Source organism: Venturia canescens, chromosome 11 (genome assembly GCF_019457755.1).
Source record: "Venturia canescens isolate UGA chromosome 11, ASM1945775v1, whole genome shotgun sequence".
Lineage (NCBI taxonomy): Eukaryota > Metazoa > Arthropoda > Insecta > Hymenoptera > Ichneumonidae > Venturia > Venturia canescens.
The window spans coordinates 4131153-4152061 of record NC_057431.1 but is presented as its reverse complement, the minus strand read 5'-3'; the positions used below and the strand labels follow the sequence as shown (position 1 = coordinate 4152061).

At 47.2% G+C, this 20909-nt stretch overlaps 2 protein-coding genes across 5 annotated transcripts; one reads left to right on the top strand and one right to left on the bottom strand.

The window, feature by feature from the left end:
- Nucleotides 1-43: 43 nt before the first annotated feature.
- On the top strand, nucleotides 44-3723 carry LOC122417688 (kelch-like protein 10). 2 transcript variants are annotated; one of them, XM_043431442.1, is made up of 7 exons: nucleotides 44-729; nucleotides 816-1153; nucleotides 1227-1761; nucleotides 1843-2054; nucleotides 2131-2466; nucleotides 2537-2656; nucleotides 2738-3723. In XM_043431442.1, the coding sequence occupies exons 1-7, from the start codon at nucleotides 431-433 to the stop codon at nucleotides 3004-3006; spliced, it is 2109 nt and encodes a 702-aa protein (XP_043287377.1). In that variant the 5' UTR covers nucleotides 44-430; the 3' UTR covers nucleotides 3007-3723. The 2 variants fall into 2 exon arrangements, with proteins under 2 accessions (XP_043287377.1, XP_043287376.1); XM_043431441.1 differs by having other exon boundaries at nucleotides 1227-2054.
- Nucleotides 3724-4352: 629 nt separating this feature from the next.
- LOC122418041 (uncharacterized) lies at nucleotides 4353-20131 on the bottom strand. Of its 3 annotated transcripts, none has more exons than XM_043432041.1 (13): nucleotides 19850-20131; nucleotides 19551-19640; nucleotides 12594-13134; nucleotides 12410-12486; nucleotides 12083-12311; nucleotides 11763-11927; nucleotides 11566-11653; nucleotides 11140-11475; nucleotides 8233-11030; nucleotides 7619-7820; nucleotides 7220-7469; nucleotides 6907-7134; nucleotides 4353-6823 (listed from the first exon to the last, which is right to left on the bottom strand). In XM_043432041.1, the coding sequence occupies exons 3-13, from the start codon at nucleotides 12668-12670 to the stop codon at nucleotides 6618-6620; spliced, it is 4656 nt and encodes a 1551-aa protein (XP_043287976.1). In that variant the 5' UTR covers nucleotides 12671-13134; nucleotides 19551-19640; nucleotides 19850-20131; the 3' UTR covers nucleotides 4353-6617. The 3 variants fall into 3 exon arrangements, with proteins under 3 accessions (XP_043287976.1, XP_043287974.1, XP_043287975.1); XM_043432039.1 differs by having other exon boundaries at nucleotides 8224-11030; nucleotides 19850-20130; XM_043432040.1 differs by lacking the exons at nucleotides 19551-19640; nucleotides 19850-20131 and adding an exon at nucleotides 13730-13925 and having other exon boundaries at nucleotides 8224-11030.
- Between the last annotated feature and the right edge of the window lie 778 nt (nucleotides 20132-20909).

Genomic DNA, 20909 nt, shown 5'->3' with positions numbered 1-20909 from the left:
ATCGATGTATTTGTAAAATTTGATCGCAGCAGAAAGGGCGAAGACGCGGATGAACGGATCCGGAAATTAGGAGGCGAACGATCGGCCAAGAATTTCGATTTTTTCACATTCGAACAACGTATATATACACACGCTCGGTAAAAGCGTTAGCCGCTTTGCCAGCGCGACGGTTTTCCGACCATGGGGAAAGTTCTTATTCTATGTATCAACGGAGAGATTACATACGGCGGCCACACACCCGCTATACAAATGTCGTGTCAGTCATCGTCGTCGGTCGTCGTCGTCGTCGTCATGACTGACGGCTGTCAAAAAGCGACGCAAAGCTTGTGTTTTTTATCGTACTTCGTCTGTCATGGCGACGAGAGGAGAATCTCGTTCGTAGTATCTTTGAGGCGATATCGTGCGCACCGGCAGCGGTGCTTATTCGGGCATGAACGATCGATCCTCTCTCGATAAAACCGGTACAGCATCGAGAAAACAGAGAGTCGCGCGTCTTGGGATAATGGACTGTACGAGCGGTCCTGGTTGTCGTATTAAAGTGAAAAAAATATCGCGCAATCGCGTTACGACAACGTCACAGACGACGACAACAACAACGACCGCCGTCAACGGTTCGAGAGTGAAACAGCCAAGCGCGAGGAGAAAACAGAACGCGAGGTCAAGGAAATGCATCTGTTCCCCGTCCAATTATGCTCTTGTCGAATTTCCCTCCGTCTGGTCGGAACTCAGGTACGCTCCTTTCAATAAGTGTGTGCTACAACAATTTTTAGCTCCTATACACGCGATGACAGAGAGAGGGGGATTCGCGATTCCAGGGCAAATCAGCAACTTTGCGATGGAGCGGTGAGATGCGGGATGGACCAAGTGTTTCCGGTGCATCGCGTTATTCTCTCAGCCGTGAGTCCCTATTTCAAAGCGTTATTTACGAGTTGCTTGAAAGGTGGAAAGAGCGAAATAAACGAAGTGTCGATAAGCACCGTAAGCGCCGATATTTTTCGCCTCATACTCGATTACGCGTACACCGGTACTTGCAAAGTGACGGCTGAAAACGTTGAACAACTTTTGCCGGTTGCCGATCAATTCGAGGTTCTGGGAGTCGTACAGCTCTGCTGTAGATTTTTGCTTCAAGAGCTCCGGCCCGATAACTGTCTGGGTAATGAAAACAAAGCTTCGATCGAAAAGTTAAATTGAAATGAAAATCTTTACGAGATCCAAAATATTTGCAGGAATTTTCAAATTCGCTCGCCACTACTTTTGTCGTGATCTCGCGGAAAGAGGGCGCAAGTTCATTTGTCACAATTTGAAGCAAATTGTTAACGAGAGCGAAGAATTCAAGGATTTGGAGGGAGAGGAGCTGGCAACGATACTGCGGGACGACGAGCTGAACGTGAGGAACGAAGAGACCGTTTTCGAAGCTGTGAAAAGCTGGATCGAGGCCGGACCGAAAGAGCGCGAGAGTCATTTGGTGCGACTCCTCGAGTGCGTCAGATTCGGCCTGATGAGTTACAAATATTTTACCCACAACGTACTCGCGTGGAAGTGCATCAGCGATAACGACGAGTGTCATAAAAAAATACTTTTTCCGGCAAATTCGTATCTCGCCGATCAGGAACACCGACAGAAAAAAGCTTCGATCGGTCCGAACGAAATTGATCTGAGAAATCCGCTGACCAGACCGAGAATCCCGTACGAAATATTGTTCGCCGTTGGCGGGTGGATCGCCGAGTCACCGACCAGTTTCGTCGAAATTTACGACACGAGGTATATCCTCAAATTCGCATTATGTATTTCCCAGTTACCGCGCTGTATACGTATATATGGAAAAATTATTGCCGCGCGCAGGGCGGACAAGTGGTTTTTGTCGTCAAACACCGACTCGACTCCGCGCTCCTATCACGGGATGTGCGCATTGAACAATCTCATTTACATAATCGGTGGTTTCAACGGAAACGAGCACTTTAACACGGTACGTTGCTTCGATCCGGTGAGCAAGGATTGGCGCGAAAGAGCCTGCATGTATCACGCCCGTTGTTACGTCAGCGTTTGTACTCACGGTAAACGAAGCAACATCCCGACATTTAAAACTCGATTCGAGCGGTACAAAGTAAAAAGTATGAAAATATGTAAAAGCCGGAATGATTTACGCCCTCGGGGGATTCAACGGACGAACGAGAATGAGCTCCGGGGAACGTTACGATCCCCAGAGAAATCAATGGGAAATGATACCGTCGATGCACACCCAACGCTCGGACGCCGGTGCAGCTTCTCTCAACGACAAAATTTACATCGTCGGAGGCTTCAACGGGATCCAAGTTTTTTCCTCTGCCGAGGTTTTCGACGTCGAGGCCAATCAGTGGAGTTACATTCGATCGATGTCCGATCCCCGTACCGGAGTTTCTCTCGTCGCTTTTAGAAACAGCCTCTACGCCCTCGGAGGCTTCGACGGGACGACCAGACTCTCCTCAGGTCCTTCATTTTCATTCCATTCGTCCTCGCGCCCTATTTTTACACGCTTTATATTTCAATATTCCTATAGGCGAACGTTACAGCCCGCATCAGGACGTTTGGCACAGTATTTCGGAGATGTGTTGTCCGCGCAGTAACTTTGCAACGGTCGTGCTGGACGACATGATTTTCGTCGTCGGAGGCTTCAACGGTATAGCAGTACATTTATAACGAAAACTTTTCCTATAATATGACCAATATGATGATACGGTGGATTTTGCGTGCAATGGAGGTTCGGAGCCAATCGCTTACGTGGAGTGTTACGATCCTGAGAGCAACGAGTGGTACGACGCCTCGCCGATGAATCTCAACAGGAGCGCCCTCGGTGCGTGCGTCATAGCGGGCCTGGAGAATGCCCGGGAATATTCGTATCTCAACAGGGCTCGGAGCAACGGACAGCCGCGTACGAATTCGAGGAACGGAGCCAACAAAAATCACCGATACGGCAATACCTCCGAGGGGCGTTACACGGACGAGCGGGGCGAGCTCGGAGGACGTTGAAAATAAACGAAAATACTCGATACGGATTTGTCTTAAACGCAAAAAAAACAAATCAATCCGGCGGCGATGTTTTTCGTTATGATTGCGACGTTCCGCTAATTTTTTTTTTTTTTTTTTTTTTTTCTTTTTATTCGTTGCAAACAGATTTGCAAACCGACAAAAAAGAGCTTGAAAAATTGTTTTTACCACCTTTTTCAGATACATTTCCTAGCGAATCTTTTTTTTAACTCTCCAACTTCCGCGGAACTCTTTTGATCGACGGGCAACGGGCGGCTCACGGAAGGAACACTTTTAGCCACGGGGCGGGGCTTTTCCTATTCATATTTTTTCTATTTCTTTTTCTTTTTCAAAATCTCGCAACGAACACGCGCCCACCAAATGTCGCGAGGGCTTGTTTTTGTCGGAATCGTATAAACCAAGCGCGAATGCAAGAAAATAAATTATTACATTTTTTTTCTAACACGATTGACGTTGTACTCGAAAATTTTCAAGATCCTGTAACAACGACTTGGCAAATAATATGGATCATGAAAAAAATCTCATTCATTCTCGCATTCATTTCCGCCACAAAAGGTTTCAACAATTCGGCCGTGTAAAATGGAAAGAGCTGGACGGCGGAAGAGGGAGAGGAAAACCGAAAATCGGATTAATCGAAATTCTTTTTGATGTAATTAATAATAATTACGATTTGTTTTATTAATCTATTTCACACACATATATATGTATATATATATATATATATATGTATATATATTGATAGAATCATTTGTTTATACATATATACATATACACCTATATATAATTATGTATAATGTATACATTTTTTGTAACCGCTGCAAACCTCCGTTTATGGAATTTTTTATTTAAAATCATTTGTATCGCATTCGTATCATCATTCTTCAATGATTTATCGTTTAATTTTGTTAATCTTTGGTGTTTCAACTTGTCACCGCCTGAAAGTGGCTCTTTCCCGGCAGGGTTCGCTCGGCGAATACCCTGACGCCGCCGCAACTCCGCGGCGCTCCTCATACATTTGTTTTCGCCTCGCGCGCTTTCCAGTTTTTTAAAAACCTTTTCTTTCTCGCTCGGACGTTCGTATGCGTGTGTTTTTTTTGCTTTTTTCGGATCGCAAAGTCTCATCGTACGACACGTTCGGCTATTTACTATAGAAAATAACTATTTGTGCCTTGCTCGTTTCAAGTCCTCTGATAAAACCATTTTTTTCGAATTACGTGTTTCACACAAGGACATTCCTGAAAAGTTAACGCTTGCTCACCGACTGGACTTGAATTTGCGCACAAATTTTACAAGATAACGCAATAATTAGTTGTATATTTTCCGTACCCCCTTTTTTGAGCAAACGATAGGACGACGGTGGAAAAAATTCATCAATTATTCGAGTCTGTGTTTATGCATATTTATATATATGTATGTATATATAATATATGAAATATCGGAGATAAGCGAAAAACGGAGAAAAATCCGGATCGTTTTTTGGCCTTTTTCGTACATTATTGTTATCGAACACGTTTGTTCAATAATTTACGAATATTGAATTCATTGGGAATAAATTGATTTTGTGCACAATCCGGGGATTAATTCCTGATGCTCTTTAATTCGGGTGACGTTGTTTTAATTTTTTTTTTTTTCCTAATTCTACGGCAGGGCGACAGAACGATTTTTGGCCATTGAAGATCCGGACTCCGGAGACTGTACTTGCGACCGTTTGTGAATTTTTTCTCGACTCTTTAGCGCGATCTAATTTATTTCTTTCAATACGAAAAATTTACGCGTCTACTTGTCTCGGTGAGTTTTATTTTAAATAATTCAACTCTTCCGCAATGCTCTCTGGAAACTCTCAGCGAACCGCAGTACTCTCGCGCGTAACGAAAAAATTCTTCTGAGCAATTGAGATATCTATTTGGAGGGATTTTTTTTTTTTTTTTTTTCCTTTAATCTCTTCGTAATAATAGCCTCAAACACTATTTGTTCACACCGTATAAATATATCCACGAAGAATTCTTGTGTTTTGTTTTGTCTCGCAGGCTGACGAAGAAAACAGATTTTTTCCTACCAATGCAAAATTGAAAAAAATCTTCTTTCCTTTGAACCACGAGCCGATTAATCTTTCAACAAGTATACGCAGCCTATTTTAAACCAGTGTACATGCTTGCGCGTGGGAGTGAGCGTGTAGTGCGAACGTCGCACTGAAGCGACAGCGCGGGCCTAACGTGGGAAGAAAAAAAGTGATTTTTTTCGGTATACTTTGTCTCTTTCACCCTCCGAGCCTATAAAATCCTGAAAATTTTCGCGCCTCCCCTCAACAACGGATCGCGCGTATTCAAATCGCTTTCACTCGCAATTACAATAATTAATAATAATCGAACATTCTATCACGCTCACGACATTTACCCCAAGGGAACAATTGACATACGTTTCGTAACTTTCCTAATTTACTCCACGGCGCGCTTAATCGTTATATTTTTTTTTACTCGCATTCAGCACAATCCGCAGCAACGTTTCTCTCTTTCTCGATAATTGACCCCCGAACACCGGACTGCATGGGCCTCGAAGACCCATGCGAAGCTTCGTCATGTTTGAAAACGACTTATCGCGAAACGATAATTTTTTGGCAGAAATGATCGAACGGAAGTCTACGCGGAGCGAGGAGAGAGGACCGTTCCAACGCGGCGGCGGTCTTCGACGGTCAACATCATTTTGTTGATTTATTTTTTCATAGTTGCATGTCTCTTTTATTACGTGACAGCGATGGATATTGGTTAAAAATGACTCAGTCGTTGGTTGTTGTTTCTTTGTCCGTAAGCGAGTTATCGGTATTTCAATTTATCGCGATAATAAGAGTTTTTAATTTAGGAAAATTGATTTATAATTAACTTTAATGAATATTTTTCATACGCGTATATACACGCATCGTTAGATCGAGACGATAAAAAGAAAATCTGGCACACACGCGGACGACGTTGCGTTTTGGCAAAACTAATAAAAGATTCTTCGTTTTTTACTTAGGCCGACGGTTCCGGTTCGATTGATTTTTTTCTTTTTTTTTGTTTGGTTCGTCGACGCCTTTTAAATAACAATCTTACGAGAATTGAACTAACCAGAGTTTATTCGTGTGTATTTTTATTTTTTCATTTATTCCCCGCTGAATTATGTCGCGTTACCCTGATTTTCGGACCGACTTTTCATCATCATCATCATCATCATCATCAAAAATCTCTCTCCCCTTTCCTCTGCGTCTTTCCAACTCTTCTACGAGTTTCGAAACACACACGCGCGCGTGCACACACACACACACACACACACTCTAGAACGACAAGTAGTTTAAGCACAATTATAAAAATCGAGCAATGGCCCCGCGATGTTTTTCGTTTTTTGTTTGTTTGAATTTTTTTTTCGTTCTCCTTTTCCTCCTCGTCGCAATAGGCCCCATTTTTTAGCGCTTCTCCTCCCTCGCACTCGCACGGTGTTGAAGGAACGCGAGGGTTAACGGAAATATTGATATTTTTAGTCGACAGGGGAGAATCGACGTCATATCACATTATTTTCGCTCGTGTCCACACGTGCCGCCTCATCCTCCCTTCAAATGTTTCTTATCTGAAGTACTTGAGGCCAGCGACCAGAAGGAACTTTTCGATGAAGAGCTCCGAATCGAGAACCGCGATGTGAGCTGCTCTCCCTATGAGAGCGTTCGCCGTTGGCGGGAGTGCGTGATGCACGTCGTAACGGACGAGGCTCACACCCGACGCGGACATTATCGGATACAGGATATTGTGAACCATTTCCCGATAAGCTGCCCCTAATGATGATAATAACAACGATTATTTCAACGATCACGGACAATGGCCGCCTATGCTGCGGCTGCCGATTTGTTATTATTACCTTGATCGCTCGGATCCCGAACGGCAGCTTTGCAGAGTTCGATTCTTGCGGAATGAAGAGGAACGTATCGATCCTGAGCGCTACCGCACAGCAGCACGTGCTTGAATCTCTGGAGATTGCTTCTTTGGCTCAAACGGAACATGAAGGATCGTCTGACCTCCGTCGCGTCCTTCATCGCGAGTTGGAGAAGGGAACCGGACTTTTTCCACTTTTGCATGAACCACATGCCTGAAATTAATTATCATAAAAAGAGACGCTACAGAGGCAAGCAATCGGGCGGGACGCGACAGCGGATTCGTTGTCGTTCGCTTACCTGCATTGACGAGCCCGCTCGTATTGTAAAGTGTGCCTAAATGCGGTCCGCTTAAACTAAGGAACGTATGAAGTCGCGGCAAGAGCGGCCTCAACGCGGGCCTCGTTAACGCGCTACGAATTATTATCGTTCCCAACGAGTGTCCGATAAAACTCACTTTCGTAGGATTCAAGCCGGAAGTCTCGATGTGATGCAAAATTTCGGCAACCAGGCGATCCGTCATCTTGTCGAAATCGGAAAAAGTATCGCCCTGCGTCGTGGAAACGTAATTTATAATCAATGAAAAAAACGATAAACGCGGCGCGTATACGTTGCGCGGCGTCGATAAAAAGGTTTTTGTTTGTTGCTCGCGATTCTGCAAAAAAAAAAAAAAAAAAAAAAAAAAAACTGATTTCGTACCTGATTCCTTTCGGACATGAGAAAATCAAGGTGAGCACCGGCCAGGCCAAGCTCGAGATAGGTTTTAACGAGACGCAAATCCGCCGCGTTTCCATCCAAACCGTGAACGCATATTATAAGATGAGCTCCTTCGGGCGAGAATAGACGGTACTCTTCGCTGATGGAAAAGTACGGAAGGGTCGAGGCGAGCGTTGGATAATCGCTATTTTTTTTTTTTTATGTGTTCCAACAACATAGTTTCGATCGTCGACGCCAACGAATAAACGTACAAGAATGAAATATTAGTGCGAAGTTGAGAAAAAACAAAAGGCGGGCCGGAGCAAGAATTTTCTCACAATTGATTCCAGCCAAGCATTCGCGACACTTTTAACAGGGTTGACAAATTTCATTGAATCGAGAGTTTTTTTTTTTTCCCCTCGGAAGACCGTTGGCCGGTCACAAAAGTGGAAAAATTCCTTGAGGCGAGTTTCTAGTTCGCCGGATTGGAAAATCGTTCTCGCGCAATCGCACCGAGGAATGAGATAATTTTTCGAAGCGACGAAATTAGAAACTCGCGGTGGTCCCGCGATGGAGAAGAAAAAAGAACTCGACAGAAACTTAATAACCTTCCACACCTGTAGATCCTACCGGAGAAGCTCATTTGCCGTTTAAATTCGTCCTTGCATTTTTTAAAATTAGCGTGGTCGTCCTGAGTGGATTGCAACAACTCTTTGCCTTCCTGATAGCAATCGAGGCACAGGTCTCTCGGTCCGTAAACGTTATCATCGTTTCTGGCGGTATCCCCGGAGTCGCGATTACGCTGAGGACTGCAGGGGGCGGTTTTATTTTGTTTGGGACTTTTGGCACGTTTGACAGTTTCGTAAACGTGGTAGAGAGGATTATCGAGCATTTGAGCAGCGGGCGCCGGATCGCGAAATTCTTCCGGGGGCGGCGGCTCGTCTTGGAACATTTTCGGGGGAGGCAATCGAACCTCTTCGTAAGAATGTTCGACGACGCTCGTTTGTTGAACCGAGCACGACGCAGCTTTAGCCTCTTTTCTCGGTCCGATTTTCGCCAATTTCTGTCTCAATTGTTCCCCGGAGAGTCTGGCAGCGGCTCTTCTCTGCTCGGAACTAGAGGTGTCGCCGCTGCTGACCCAGCCGGAGCACTCGGAAGTCAGGTTACCGGAGCTGGTACTGGTGGCCGGGCTGCTCGGCCGGGAACACGACGGCGGACTCGGGGGATCGATAACGAGTTCTCCGGGCTCTTCACCGACGAGAGTGTCCTTGCTGTCGCGGATCGGCATGCAAGGCAGGGATACGGCGCTTCTCGGAACAACGATTTTGTTTTGTTCGACGGGAACGCTCGCGCATCTGAGTCTCTGCTTGTTTCCGCTTTGGCTTATTTCCGTTTTGCTCGAATCCTCGGAGACCGGGGAAACTTTGCTATCCGGCGTTGGCTCGTCGATCTTTACGATTATTTTATTGTTGTTCTCCACGCGAAGGACACTTTTTCCGCTCGGAGCGGGGGGGCGATATCGGACTTCCGGTTCTTTCGATTGTCTGGAATTTTTTCTGGCGCGATCGTTGCCGGTAGCGGTTTGCGGTTGTCGGAGGCTCGCGGCCCCGGCGGGATCCTCTTCCATCGCCGGAGCCGAATGAGGTCTGCGTCCCTGGTGCTGGCCGGAGCGCTGATCCCTCCGTATCCTGGTCTCCTGCTCCCGTGCAGCTTCCCCCGATCTCGGTGGATCGATCATCTTATTCAGAGCGATTATTTCGTAAACGGGTTCCCGAGGTAACGAATCGACGGATCTTTTGTCCGCCCGATGATGGGAGCGTCGAGGATTTTTTTCGCGTCCGGTGTAAATTTCGTGGGAGAACAAATCGCTCCTCTCGGCAGCGATCGCCTCCAACAGTCTCTCCGTACTTTTCGGCCTCGCGGGTCTCTCGTCTCTCGAAGTTCTAGCCCCGCTCGTACCCGTACGGCTACCGTTGCTCGCTCGATAAAAAAAAGTCTCAAGGGGAATGCCGTTGGTGCCGGATCTCTCTTCGAAAGGATTCTCCTCCGAGCAACAACCGTTCAACGGCTGCTGAGCCAGCAACAAATTGCTCATAGCTTTGCCCAGGCTGTGATATCTTCTACATTCCAAATTGTTGCTCTGACACTTGTTATTATTATTATTATTGTTGTTGTTGTTGTTGTTATTGTTGTTTGGGTGGTGGTGATGGTGGTGGTGTTGGTGGTGATGATGGTGGTGGTTGTTATTGATGTTGGCCTGTTTCCTCGCGTTTCCTGCCCGATAAGTAACGCGATCGAGAGTCGCGGTACGGAGGGAAGAGTCGTGATTGTCGGCGATGCCGTTGGAACATTTGCCGGCGTACTCGTTTTGCCGATGCCCCGGAATATTTCGTCGAGAAATCGGAGCTCCGGTTCTTCTGCTGGTATCGAGAGACCTCGCGATATCCCCTAATTTTCCATCTCTGCTGGGGTCGGAGGGTGCCGCCGCTCGGTAACCGGGGAAATGTCCACTGGGCGGCAGTTCGGGAAACATGGCGGCGAGTAACGAACCGATCGAGGTCGATTCTTCCCCGTTGTTCTCGACGTTACCGCGGCGTCCTCTGTGAGCCGAGTGCGGATTTTGATGACGAGGCACGAGGATCTGGCTGGATTTGGCACGAGGCAGGGTGGCGACTGGCATCCCGGAGTTTATCGAGGAGGGATTCGGTGCGGAGCAAGCCTGTTGGTGTCCCGGTGGAAAGAGGTGGAGGCTCGAAGCGGCGGCGGCGGCGGCGGCGGCGACGACGGTGCTGCCGGTTTGCCGGGAAGCCGCTTTGAGGGCAACCGGAGCCGATCTCGCACCACCGCCGGCGCGATTCCCTTTATTGCTGGACGGCAAAACGCAATTTCTCTGCGGTGGAAGAAATAGTTGAGTGGAGGCTGAGCGCGGTAGAGTTTTCGGCAGGGTTCTCGGTTGGCTCGGTGCCAATTCCGGGCCCAATTGATCGAGGGATTTGCTGTGACGCGCCGGTAACGAAGAGGGCACGATATCGAGTCGCCCGGCTGCTCGCAACGGTCCTATAATTCCCGCCAATTCCTGGGCCGCGCCCTCGCTTCGCGGTGACCAAACGCTCGCCGGAGTCCGGGACTCGAGTATCGCAGCTATTCCGCAGCTACAGTCGTCCATACCGGGCACCGAATTACGATGTCGCTGTTGCATATCGGCGTACCGGTCCTCGAATATCAACGGTAACGTGTGCAAATCACCGTCCAATTCGGGACAGTGCACCGGCAACGGTGGCAACGACGCCAAATAACGGGAACGTCGCGCGATCTCGCTCACCGCCTGATACGACTGATAATTCGCATCGTAGCACCCGGCCGCCGATGTTCGCGGATTTTCCAACACGAAGAAGCCCTCCGCGAACCGCTTGACCTGTCATCGAATTACCATATATAAATCCTTGGCTCTTTTCGATACTACTATATTACGCGGCGCGACTAATCGCGGGCGATTGCGATCGCGAGAAATATTAAAACAATACCCGCATTTGATGGTGTATCCTCGCCAAGTGTTGATGAACGCTTTCCTGTCTCGTGAAAGCCTCGAGAAATATGTTCCAAAGAACAATATTTTGAGCGCACAATTGGGCGATATTTATCTCCTCCTCGGTCTCGCTCAGCTTCGTCATTTCTTTGTGCTTTCTCTCGGCTATTTCGAGCTCTCGTTGTTCCCACGACGGCAGTAAACGCGCGAGCTCCGTGAGGTCGGCGAGCAACGATTCCCGAGCTGCCAGCAGCAGCTTCGTCACTTGACGTTGTACGAGCTTCGCATGCTGAATTCTCGTTGCCGAACCGACGCAACGAGTCGTCGGTGGTTCCTGCAAAATTATTTTCATTCGAGTCAACGCTCCCCGCGGATCGCGAATCTTTCATCCGATCAATCGTTATTATACTTGTACCGCGCTTACCGGATTCCCGAGGAAAGCGGCATTCGCTTCCCCGTTCCCCTGCTGGGGCTGTTTGAATTGGATCCATGGCTTGCCGCCTCTCGGAGCGCTGAAGAGAGAGAGAGAGAGAGAGAAGAAAAACATTTTTTCCTCATCCGTTTTTTTTACTCGAGGCGCAAACGCACCAATTTTTTGTGTATAGTATTTTATTATCGTACCAGCTTTGCACGTAATGGAGTATACTCTTTTTCACAAATGGCTGATGAAGAGCAACGAGACAGGCGTGAATCGTGATTGAAACTGCTGCCAGATGAAAATAATCAAAGAGCACCGGCAGATGATAGTGCAATCCTTTAGTTGGCACAAAGTTCAATTGCAAAGCTCTGAAAAAAAAAAGAAAAACACACAACTGCGTGAGTATACGAGCTCTCGCCTTCGTCAGCGTCGCGATGTCCGCCGCACCGCCCGGCGCAATTCTCACTTTTTTATTCGGTATCCGAGACCGCGCATCGATCGATCGGGAATAAGGAGAACGTACCTGGACGAGACACAGGCCATGTTACCGGGCTGCGTTGGCTCGCTGAACCATAGCTCGACACCGAGATTAAAGTGAGTTCGCGCCAGAGCCTCTTCGATTTTGTGACCGTGGACGAGAACGTGAGCGCGAAAGAGGACCGAAGTTCCCAGAGTTACTTCCTCATTTCGATAGAGTATTTGAAACCTTTTGCTCGTACCCGGAGCTTCCACGGTGTCTACCGAACGTTTGTCTGCGAATAAAACGATCGTTTTATTTGAGCAATTCGTATATATATACTCTCTTGCCGTCGATTAATCGATCGCGAAAGTTTAGAGAAAAACAACTTACGATTTCGAAATTGATCGACTTCCACTTTGATAGGCAATTTTGGGGACACCCTCAGGGCTGTTCGGATCTGATAGTATCTGCGGTTAACGAAACCAGCAAGAATTAATATTAAGCGTTATATATATATATATATATATATATATAATTGCGTAAAGAACGGAAAAATATGTTATGGGGGACTTACCCGCGTTGAAAAAGATCGACATTGTAGAACTTGCAAAGCTCGAGAGAGAACTCGAGGGTAGCCTGTAAATCGCTCATCTCTCCAGGTCCAACTTTGGATAGGAAAACCTCTCTCTCTCTCTCTCTCTGTACGCGCGACGTCGTTATTCCCCTTCCTTGTTCCTTTGCTCTCCCGCGTTTTCGGACGAAACGTGCTCCCGAGATCGAAACCAACGAATTCGATACGAAATATACGATATCAGCTCGATGCCCTTAGAGTCTCATTTATTTTTGGTCTATCTTCTTCAGTTGTGAATTTCGGGGTTGATAAAAATTTCATCGTTACGACGACGGCGACGCGAAGGCGGACTTTCGCGCGAGTGAAACATCAACGACGAGGACGCGCAAACCGCTGTTGTTGATCCTGTTCCCTCTTCTTCTTCCTCTTCTTCCTCCGGCGCAGCACGATGAAATTTTTCTCGACTGCTGTTGCTGTTGCTGGTGCTGCAGCTCGTCTCTTCCATCGTGAGTCGAACTCTTCAACATCGGCGTTCGCCAATATTCTGTTCCAAGAGAAAAGACATTTTTTTTACTCATTCTGCCAGATTTTTTTTCGAGGATTTAATTAAAAGAAGTCTCGTAAATCATCGCAAAATGCTGCATATATATGTTTTTGATTTTATTACTAATGGCAACCGCGGTCGGATCACCCCGCCGCGTGGACGCGCGTGTGCGAGAAACCCCTTCGAGTGTATTATCGTTTTGATCCCCCCGATTACGGGAATTTTCTTTTTTTTTTTCTTTCATCCGTTCGCCTCGCTTCTCCGCCGTCGAGTCGCGGATGATGCGGAGGGACCCTCCTCATCGCCGGGAAATCGCGAGGGAGAGAGCACCGCGCGCGCTCCCATAATCGATTCGAACACTCGCCGGTATATAGGGATGATGCTGGGCATTAGCGAGAGTGATGAGTCGCTCCAATGGCAGGAAGGCAAAACAAAAGCAGGGATTTAAATATATAGCATGCGCGGGTATCGACAATTTTTATTATCATCAATCTTTTATCCCATCGTCGTCGCGACGCACACTGCACGATTTTCGTTTCAACGACTATATCCAGCGCGCGTATAACGTGTAACATCGTAATCGAGAATAACGTACCACTAAATTGTGTGACTTATTTTGGGGTCTTGGCATTCTCGCTCCCCCTCTCTTCTCGTATCCGCTCGATAGAAACAGAAACATATTGGCAAAGCCCCTGCTCCCCGACCCATTTCGAAGTCAACGCAAATAGAGAGCCGTGGTGCGAGATGAAAATTTTGCCATATATATACGGAATCTATAGAATTCAGGATCATCGATCCTGGCTCCTGCTCGCGCGCGGTCAACGGGGACGGGAATGGAGATATTTCACGTGGATTATTCTCGCCGCTTTATGCCCTCTTATGTACTATACATATATGAAATGGATATGCGATAGAGCGGGCGGACGACGTTTGGGAAATATCGTGCGTCTCTCATTCCGCCGCTAAAACTTTTAACTCTCCGCGCGTATATAAACTCTGTAGAAAATCCAACGTATTTGATCAGACGTCTAGACACTCGCGGTCGTCGCGTCGCCATCGCTGCATATTGGGTTCATATCCGATCGGAAACGCGTAGCTATAGAAAGCGAACCTGCTCCCCTTCCTCATCGAATTGTCGTCCGCCCCTTATATTTGAAAATCCGACGCGACGCAAACTCGATATTAGTAAATGGAAAACGAATGCAATTATACAGTGTCCTGCGAATCACCGCCGTAGCCAACTTTTCGAAGGTCAAGTTTCTGCGTGAGGGTGCGATCGAGGGCCCCCCCCCCCCCCCCCCCCCCGCACCGAGCCCGTATTCCAGACTAATTTTGTTCCATTTTCTTCCGGGTCAAACAGCGCGATTTCTCTTTAAATAACGCAAACGCTTTACGCGAGAGCCTTCATTCATGCCCGTTCACCGTTTAACCGAATACGGAGGCTGAATTATTTTCGACGATCGAAGCAACTCGCATAGCGGTGGGAATAATCTCAATAAAATAACTTTATCGAAACACCTCTCGCGGCGTTGTATCATTCTCCCATAAATAATATCAAGTTGCTGCGAATAACGACGTTACGTTGCATGGTTCAAATAGGCCGAGTAGCGTTGACATTTAAACTCCATAAAATCAATAGGGGCGAAAAAAAGCATCCCAAGGTGATTGTGCCCATAACGAGGTCAAAGACTCGATAAACCGGTCTATAGAAATTCTCGGCGTATCAACCTCAGATCTAAGCTTTTTGCGCGCTCCGGTACATCGATAGGCTATATGTCCAAATTCCACCGCGGGTAGTGTGTGATTTCAGGTCACAATCGCTGCCGTTACGTACCTGGGGGTAGGGGCGAGGGCTGGGAGGGGGGGAGGAGAGAAAGCGAGAGCGCGGCTGAGCCTCGCGAGGAGGATTCGGGAGGATCGAAGCTCTGCTCTCGCGGGGCGCACCGGCGGGACAGAAACACGCACTCTCGACTGACACAAATTCTGAAATAGCTCTCAAAGCTCCGCTCATCTCTCTCTCTCTCTCGCCACCTGCTGCGGTGTACTTGGTGTCTGGGTTTGAGTATTCGCCTCGCGCCGCGCGCGTCGAGGCAAATGCCTAGGAAAAGTTAATAAATTAGGGGAATCGAAAGAAAAATGTTGCCTCGTTTCGCGACCATTTCGTAACGAAAATTCCGTAACGAATTCTCATAAATCTCGTGTCCTAAGCCAGGATTGAAAAAAATTATACCTGATGCGTATGACGCGGCGAGCTGGTATATAACGATCGGCTCGAGAGAAATGTAGCGCGCGCTATGCCACACGCCGCGGAGCGCATCGCGTGGCTATGCGAGCTGTCGGGTTACGAGGGAGGACGAGGGGGACGAAAGCTTTTATTCCAGAAGAGCCACGAAACTCGAGCTCGCTACCTCAATGCGGGAGATGGGTGGGCGGGGGCGAACCACGTGACCTTTGGCCCGGGGTAGCGAACTAGAAATTTGTCGTGGATAAACGTACGCGTCGAGCTAGCAGGCTCCTCCTTCGCTTTACATTTTCTCTTCTATCCCGCCATTCCCGCCGCCGCTCGGATCCGCGCGCGGAGATTCCGAAGATTTGGAAAATCGTTGCTCGCTCACCGTGCACAAATTACTGTGAATTTTTAGCTCGCCATTGCGTTTTGCTCGCAGGGCAATTTCGTTGGCAGTTGTCCCGTTGAGCTCTTCTCTCGTCGGTTCTTGTTTCTCTCATGAGTTTTAAGCCTTATTCGGCATTTCGATGCTGCGAAGCAAAGTTTGGAAGATCGGTCGCTATATATACCAACCGCGGAGAATAAAGATATGCGGGTATGGAAATAATTTTCGCTCGTTCGGTACTAAATTTTTGAGGAAATCTCCGCACCGAATGGAGGAGAAACGATCGTGTTATCGCGCCTCCGCGATTCAACGAAGCGCAGCTGCGCGCTCAACGAGAGGCTCGCTTTGATCGAATAACCCCTCGGTCGCCGCGGTTCTATCGGCCGAGTATAGATAGAAAAAAATTTGTCAATCCGATTATCGTTCGATCGATGCAACAAAGTGCTGGATTCCTCGAAATTTTGTCGTCCAGCACCGCGGCGAGAGATAAGCACAAGTATTTGGAACGTTATCGAAAAACATTTTTGTATAGCTTTTGGAAAAGATCCGCGTGCGCAAGCACAATCGTGACAATAAACAGAGCGAAAGAACGAATGAGAAAAGTTGAGCGAGAGGAGAGGGGTGGGGGCAAGAACACGATAGCTTGGCAAAAAGATACTCCGCATCGATATTCCCGCGGTTTTTCACAAATTGCAACTTCCGGTCACGGGAGTTTTTGACGCGCTTCGCCGGTTCCGTTTTACCAGAGAGCGCAAGTTTTTTTACACCGGCCGGAGAAGGAGAGAGCTCGAGCTCTCGCAGAGTCTACTCTCGTTGATGGCTTCCGCTCTCATTTTCATGGATATACGAGCACCCGGCGTCGCGGAGCTGGTATGTTTTTACGCGAATCGGAGTTTCTTTTTTTTTCTATCGCACAAATGAATCTCGTCCGGCTCATCCCCCCGTTGCAGCATCGCGGCGCGATATTATGCTTCTTTTCCGTATTCGGCCGCGTACACATTTATATTCGTCGATTTGGGTTATCACGACCCTTCGGGGCTTTTTCTTTCTTTCTTTCTTTCTTCAGCCTCTCCTTCTATGTATACACGTCTTTTCTGAGTCTCGGCGGTCGAGTGTGCCTCGAGTGTACCTGTACCAAGTACGAAATCGTTGGCGACCGGGACGAGGCGGGAAAGAGGCTCGTCGACGCGGTCGTCGCGGTGATGGTTTAGCCTCGGGCTCTCGACACACCGAATATATATCCTCTTCGTATTAAGAGAAACACGACTGACAATGAGCTGACAAAGGGCAATGCTGGTATTTTCGGAGAATTGAAAATGGGCTTGTAGAATCGTTGAGTCGTCGATTGCGTCGATTATAATTCTTTTGACCTTTCCTATTATATTTCTTTCCGTACAATATCGCGCGATCGCAATAACGAGGGCTTCTCGCGTGATGATCGACGGAGAATCTTCCGAAGGACACGGGGTCGAAACCTTTCGCTCTTCTAAATATGGAGAGTACGAAAAATGGCCGAGATGGTGCTCTTAATCGCGAATGCACGCGGCTAGCATTAAAAGCCACCGTTTTTTCGCGACGCGGAAGCCTCCTCGGTATGATATATACGTACATCGAACGTGTTCCATTTTCATCGAGAAATCTATCGCGATTATACCAAGCCAAATCCCGAAATCGTAAACTTTTGGGATTCGGTCAAATATGCTTTACGCTTTGACCTTTCAACCGTTGTTCCGTCAACGATTCAGTTTTCTCTAATCTCGTGTGTCCCAATAAAGAATTTCTTGCGAGCCTCATCGGTAAGAATCTCACGTTCTTTCCACTCGTTCGTTCCTTCATTTCGTTTATTTTTTATGCCGCTTCGGAAATTCGGGCTTTTTCTACGGTTGATACGAGGAGGTACACGCGAACGAGACGAGAGGGAACTCCGGTGAGTCCAGCTTGTATAGAAAAGACCGCGATCGAAAGTTCCTTCTCCCGTGCGTATACGTTCTCGTGTCGGTGAACGCGCGCCGGCGGTGAGCATTCACGATACGATTCTACGTAACTTGCACGCGTCCGCATCGACCACTAGCCATACCCACCACCGGCCACCGCTGCGAAGGATCAAAGAGAGATAAGAGAATCACTACCAAAATTGCGTGCCCGCGCTGCAAGCGCGGCCAACCTCTCGGCAATTTTTTACGCTCAACGGCGCGCATTAAGCCATCGCAAACGCATAACGAATCATTAGAATGTCGTCTGTAGCTTCGCCTCGCCTACTCTCGCCCCTACATGTTTTCAGGTCAATCACATCGACGCTCTGCCGCCTATATATAGATATTAGAGGAGAAAAAACGATAGACGCAAACCTACGATATGTAAAGCTTTTTCTTTCAATTCGCGTCGTTCTTGTATACAGGGTGTTGCTCGAATACCGGATGCCCTTTTAATCCTTTACAGGGGTGTTTTCTTATACCGCGGTGCTGGAGAATATGAAGGAAGCAAAAATTCGGGTCCGCCGTTTCCATGACGTTTCCAAAAATATTTTTCAAATAATAATTTTCATCGTCATGAACGAACTGTGTGCCATTGAGGTTGCAAATTTGATTTTCCTCGATCGGTGATTGAAACGAAGGAAACATTGAAAAAGACTTTGATTCTATAATTTTGAAGGCTTCGAACTGCGGAAGGCTCTGCGCGTTACACCCGAACAAGGCAATTTCGTTATTCTCGCACCTGAATAGAAAGCGAGCGGAACTCGAATGACATTTGAAGAACGAGTAGGAGGACTTTTTGTCACGCACACGCGCACACACGAAACTCTCCCAATAATCGAGTGAAACATTTTGGTTGATGAACAGTGTATATATACGATGGTAGAGGAAATGTAGCGTAAAAGTCAAAAGTCCACACGCGACCTCCGGAGCGGAGCGAAGTACAGCAGACAGTTTGCCAACACCCCACAAACCCCCTGACCTCGGTCTCTTCTCATCGTCCAAGTTCGCGGCTCGTGCATCGCGCACCGCCAATTCTTTTTCCTTTCTCGTATTTCTCGGCCACATGAAAATAATTCATGCTCCGGCTTTGGGGGGAAAAAGCTCTGAAAAGCGTACGAAATGAGTGGCTCAATTTCGGGCGAAACGCGAGAAGAGAAAAACCTCTGGACGGATTTATAAAAAAAAAAAAAGGACTCTCGATGACGTCACGACAAATTTCATTCGTCGCGAGCAAAGAGCTTCGATTAATTGCAACTTTTGGTTGAATCCGCGCCCCGTTCGGCCTACGCAAGGATACGCGTGTATATACGCACGAGGAAAATAGCATTCGTAAAAATAATATTCTGCTCGTAATATAGCTACTGACGTTGCACGAGACACCTTAGAGGCCACTGAGCCCGGAAAACCCGGCTACGAGAGCCCCCCCCCCCCCCCCCCCCCCCGTTCAGCCGAGAACTTGGCGAGGCAAGAGATAGCGAAAAGAACGTGACAGAGATAAATACAAAGAAAGAAAGTGGGGAGAGAAAAAAGCATAAACTATAACGACGCGCGGTCGTATCGCGGCGGCTCTCCGTGCAATCCATCTTGTGGTAATCATCTCTCTCTCTCTCTTCCTTGATTTTATCCCGTTCGACGAACTCTTCGCCTCTCTATACAAGTTGATAATATTTCAAGGGAAAAGGGCACGAAATACCGAGGCATGGATTAATGATCGATATACGCATCGATCGATCAATCTTCTCAGCCAACGAAGCGCACACGCACTCGCACTCATGAGTAAAAAACTAGTAACGATAATATTATTAACAATAATACTGGAAGCACTCACGTTCGAAGAATATCGTAACTCTCCCGAATTATCGCGTTCACCCCGCCTTGTATCGACGATGGTCCATCTTGGAGTTTGCAATTTTTCCAACTATACGTGTATCAATGAATAATAGAAAAAAGACGTAAGAATGTATTCCACCATCGGGTACATAGGAACAGATATGTGTGTGTGTGTGTCTATATATATATATATATATATATAAGAAATAGGACAAAAGGACACTCGTCCTCCACTCCCGAAACTAATCGAAACGAGGAAAAAGTATAGCAAAGGTTGGAATGAAAAAAAAAACGTACACAAACTCCGTAGAAAACGACGAGAGATACTCGATCTCGTATGACGATGAAATATATACACCGAGTATAAAGGGGATAATCCGTGCACACGCGCGCGCAAAGTCGCTCTCTTCGCTACTCTTGTTCCGTGCTCTCTGCCGCGGGGCCAACCCCGTCGTCGTCGTCGTCGTCGTCGTCGTCGCCGTCGCGACTCGTACTCTTCGGATTCTCTGCCTCGGCGCAGCTGCCCCGATCTCATACATATATATCGATATATATACCACGCATACCACCTCCATGCTACTACGTTCGCTCTACGGGGAATTTCATGAAAAATCGCTAATTCACTCTCGTCTCTCGCTCTCTTCAATTTTCAAGTTATTCTCATTTTCTCCTCCCGGCTTAAATAAATTGATCAACGAAGCGAGATGCCACTCGAAAACTCATCCCGCTTCGCGACTAATTATTCAAAAATTTGTTAAATTGTTTAATTCCGACACGAGCTCCGTGGAGCAGAGAGCGAAAAAGATCGATCAAACGTTAAATAAGAATCAGGAGAGTTGAAAATTATACAGTTATATAGGAATGTAGGGATAAATTTCCATACTTCGCCTGAGATTTAAAAAAAAAAGAATAATAAAATAAAGTTTGGAAGGCGACAGTGACGTTTTTCCAGTGGAATAGCCTGTATATATATCAAAATATATGTATAGACCGTCGGATTGTCCGAGTACTGATATCGAGAGTATGCGAGAGAACCCCACCACGCCCGATAGTCGATCGCACACGCAAACTCACCTTTTCTCGTACTGCTGCTCTCCTCCCCAACACGCAGAGTCGTCGTTGCGCGAGTCGCACAGTCCTCGGAGGGGAGGGGGCACAACTCGTCCATCGCGCGCAATATAACTTTGAACGAAAAAAATTTAATTGTAGACGCCGCGAAACTGCGAGGTTAAACGATGAATAATGTAAGTCAAAGTTCCTAACGGAATTTAAACTCGAAAAGCCCAATCGAAAAGCTCCTCCTCCTCCTCCTCCTCCTCGATTCAACCCCTTTCGCAATATGATGAGTCATTAATTA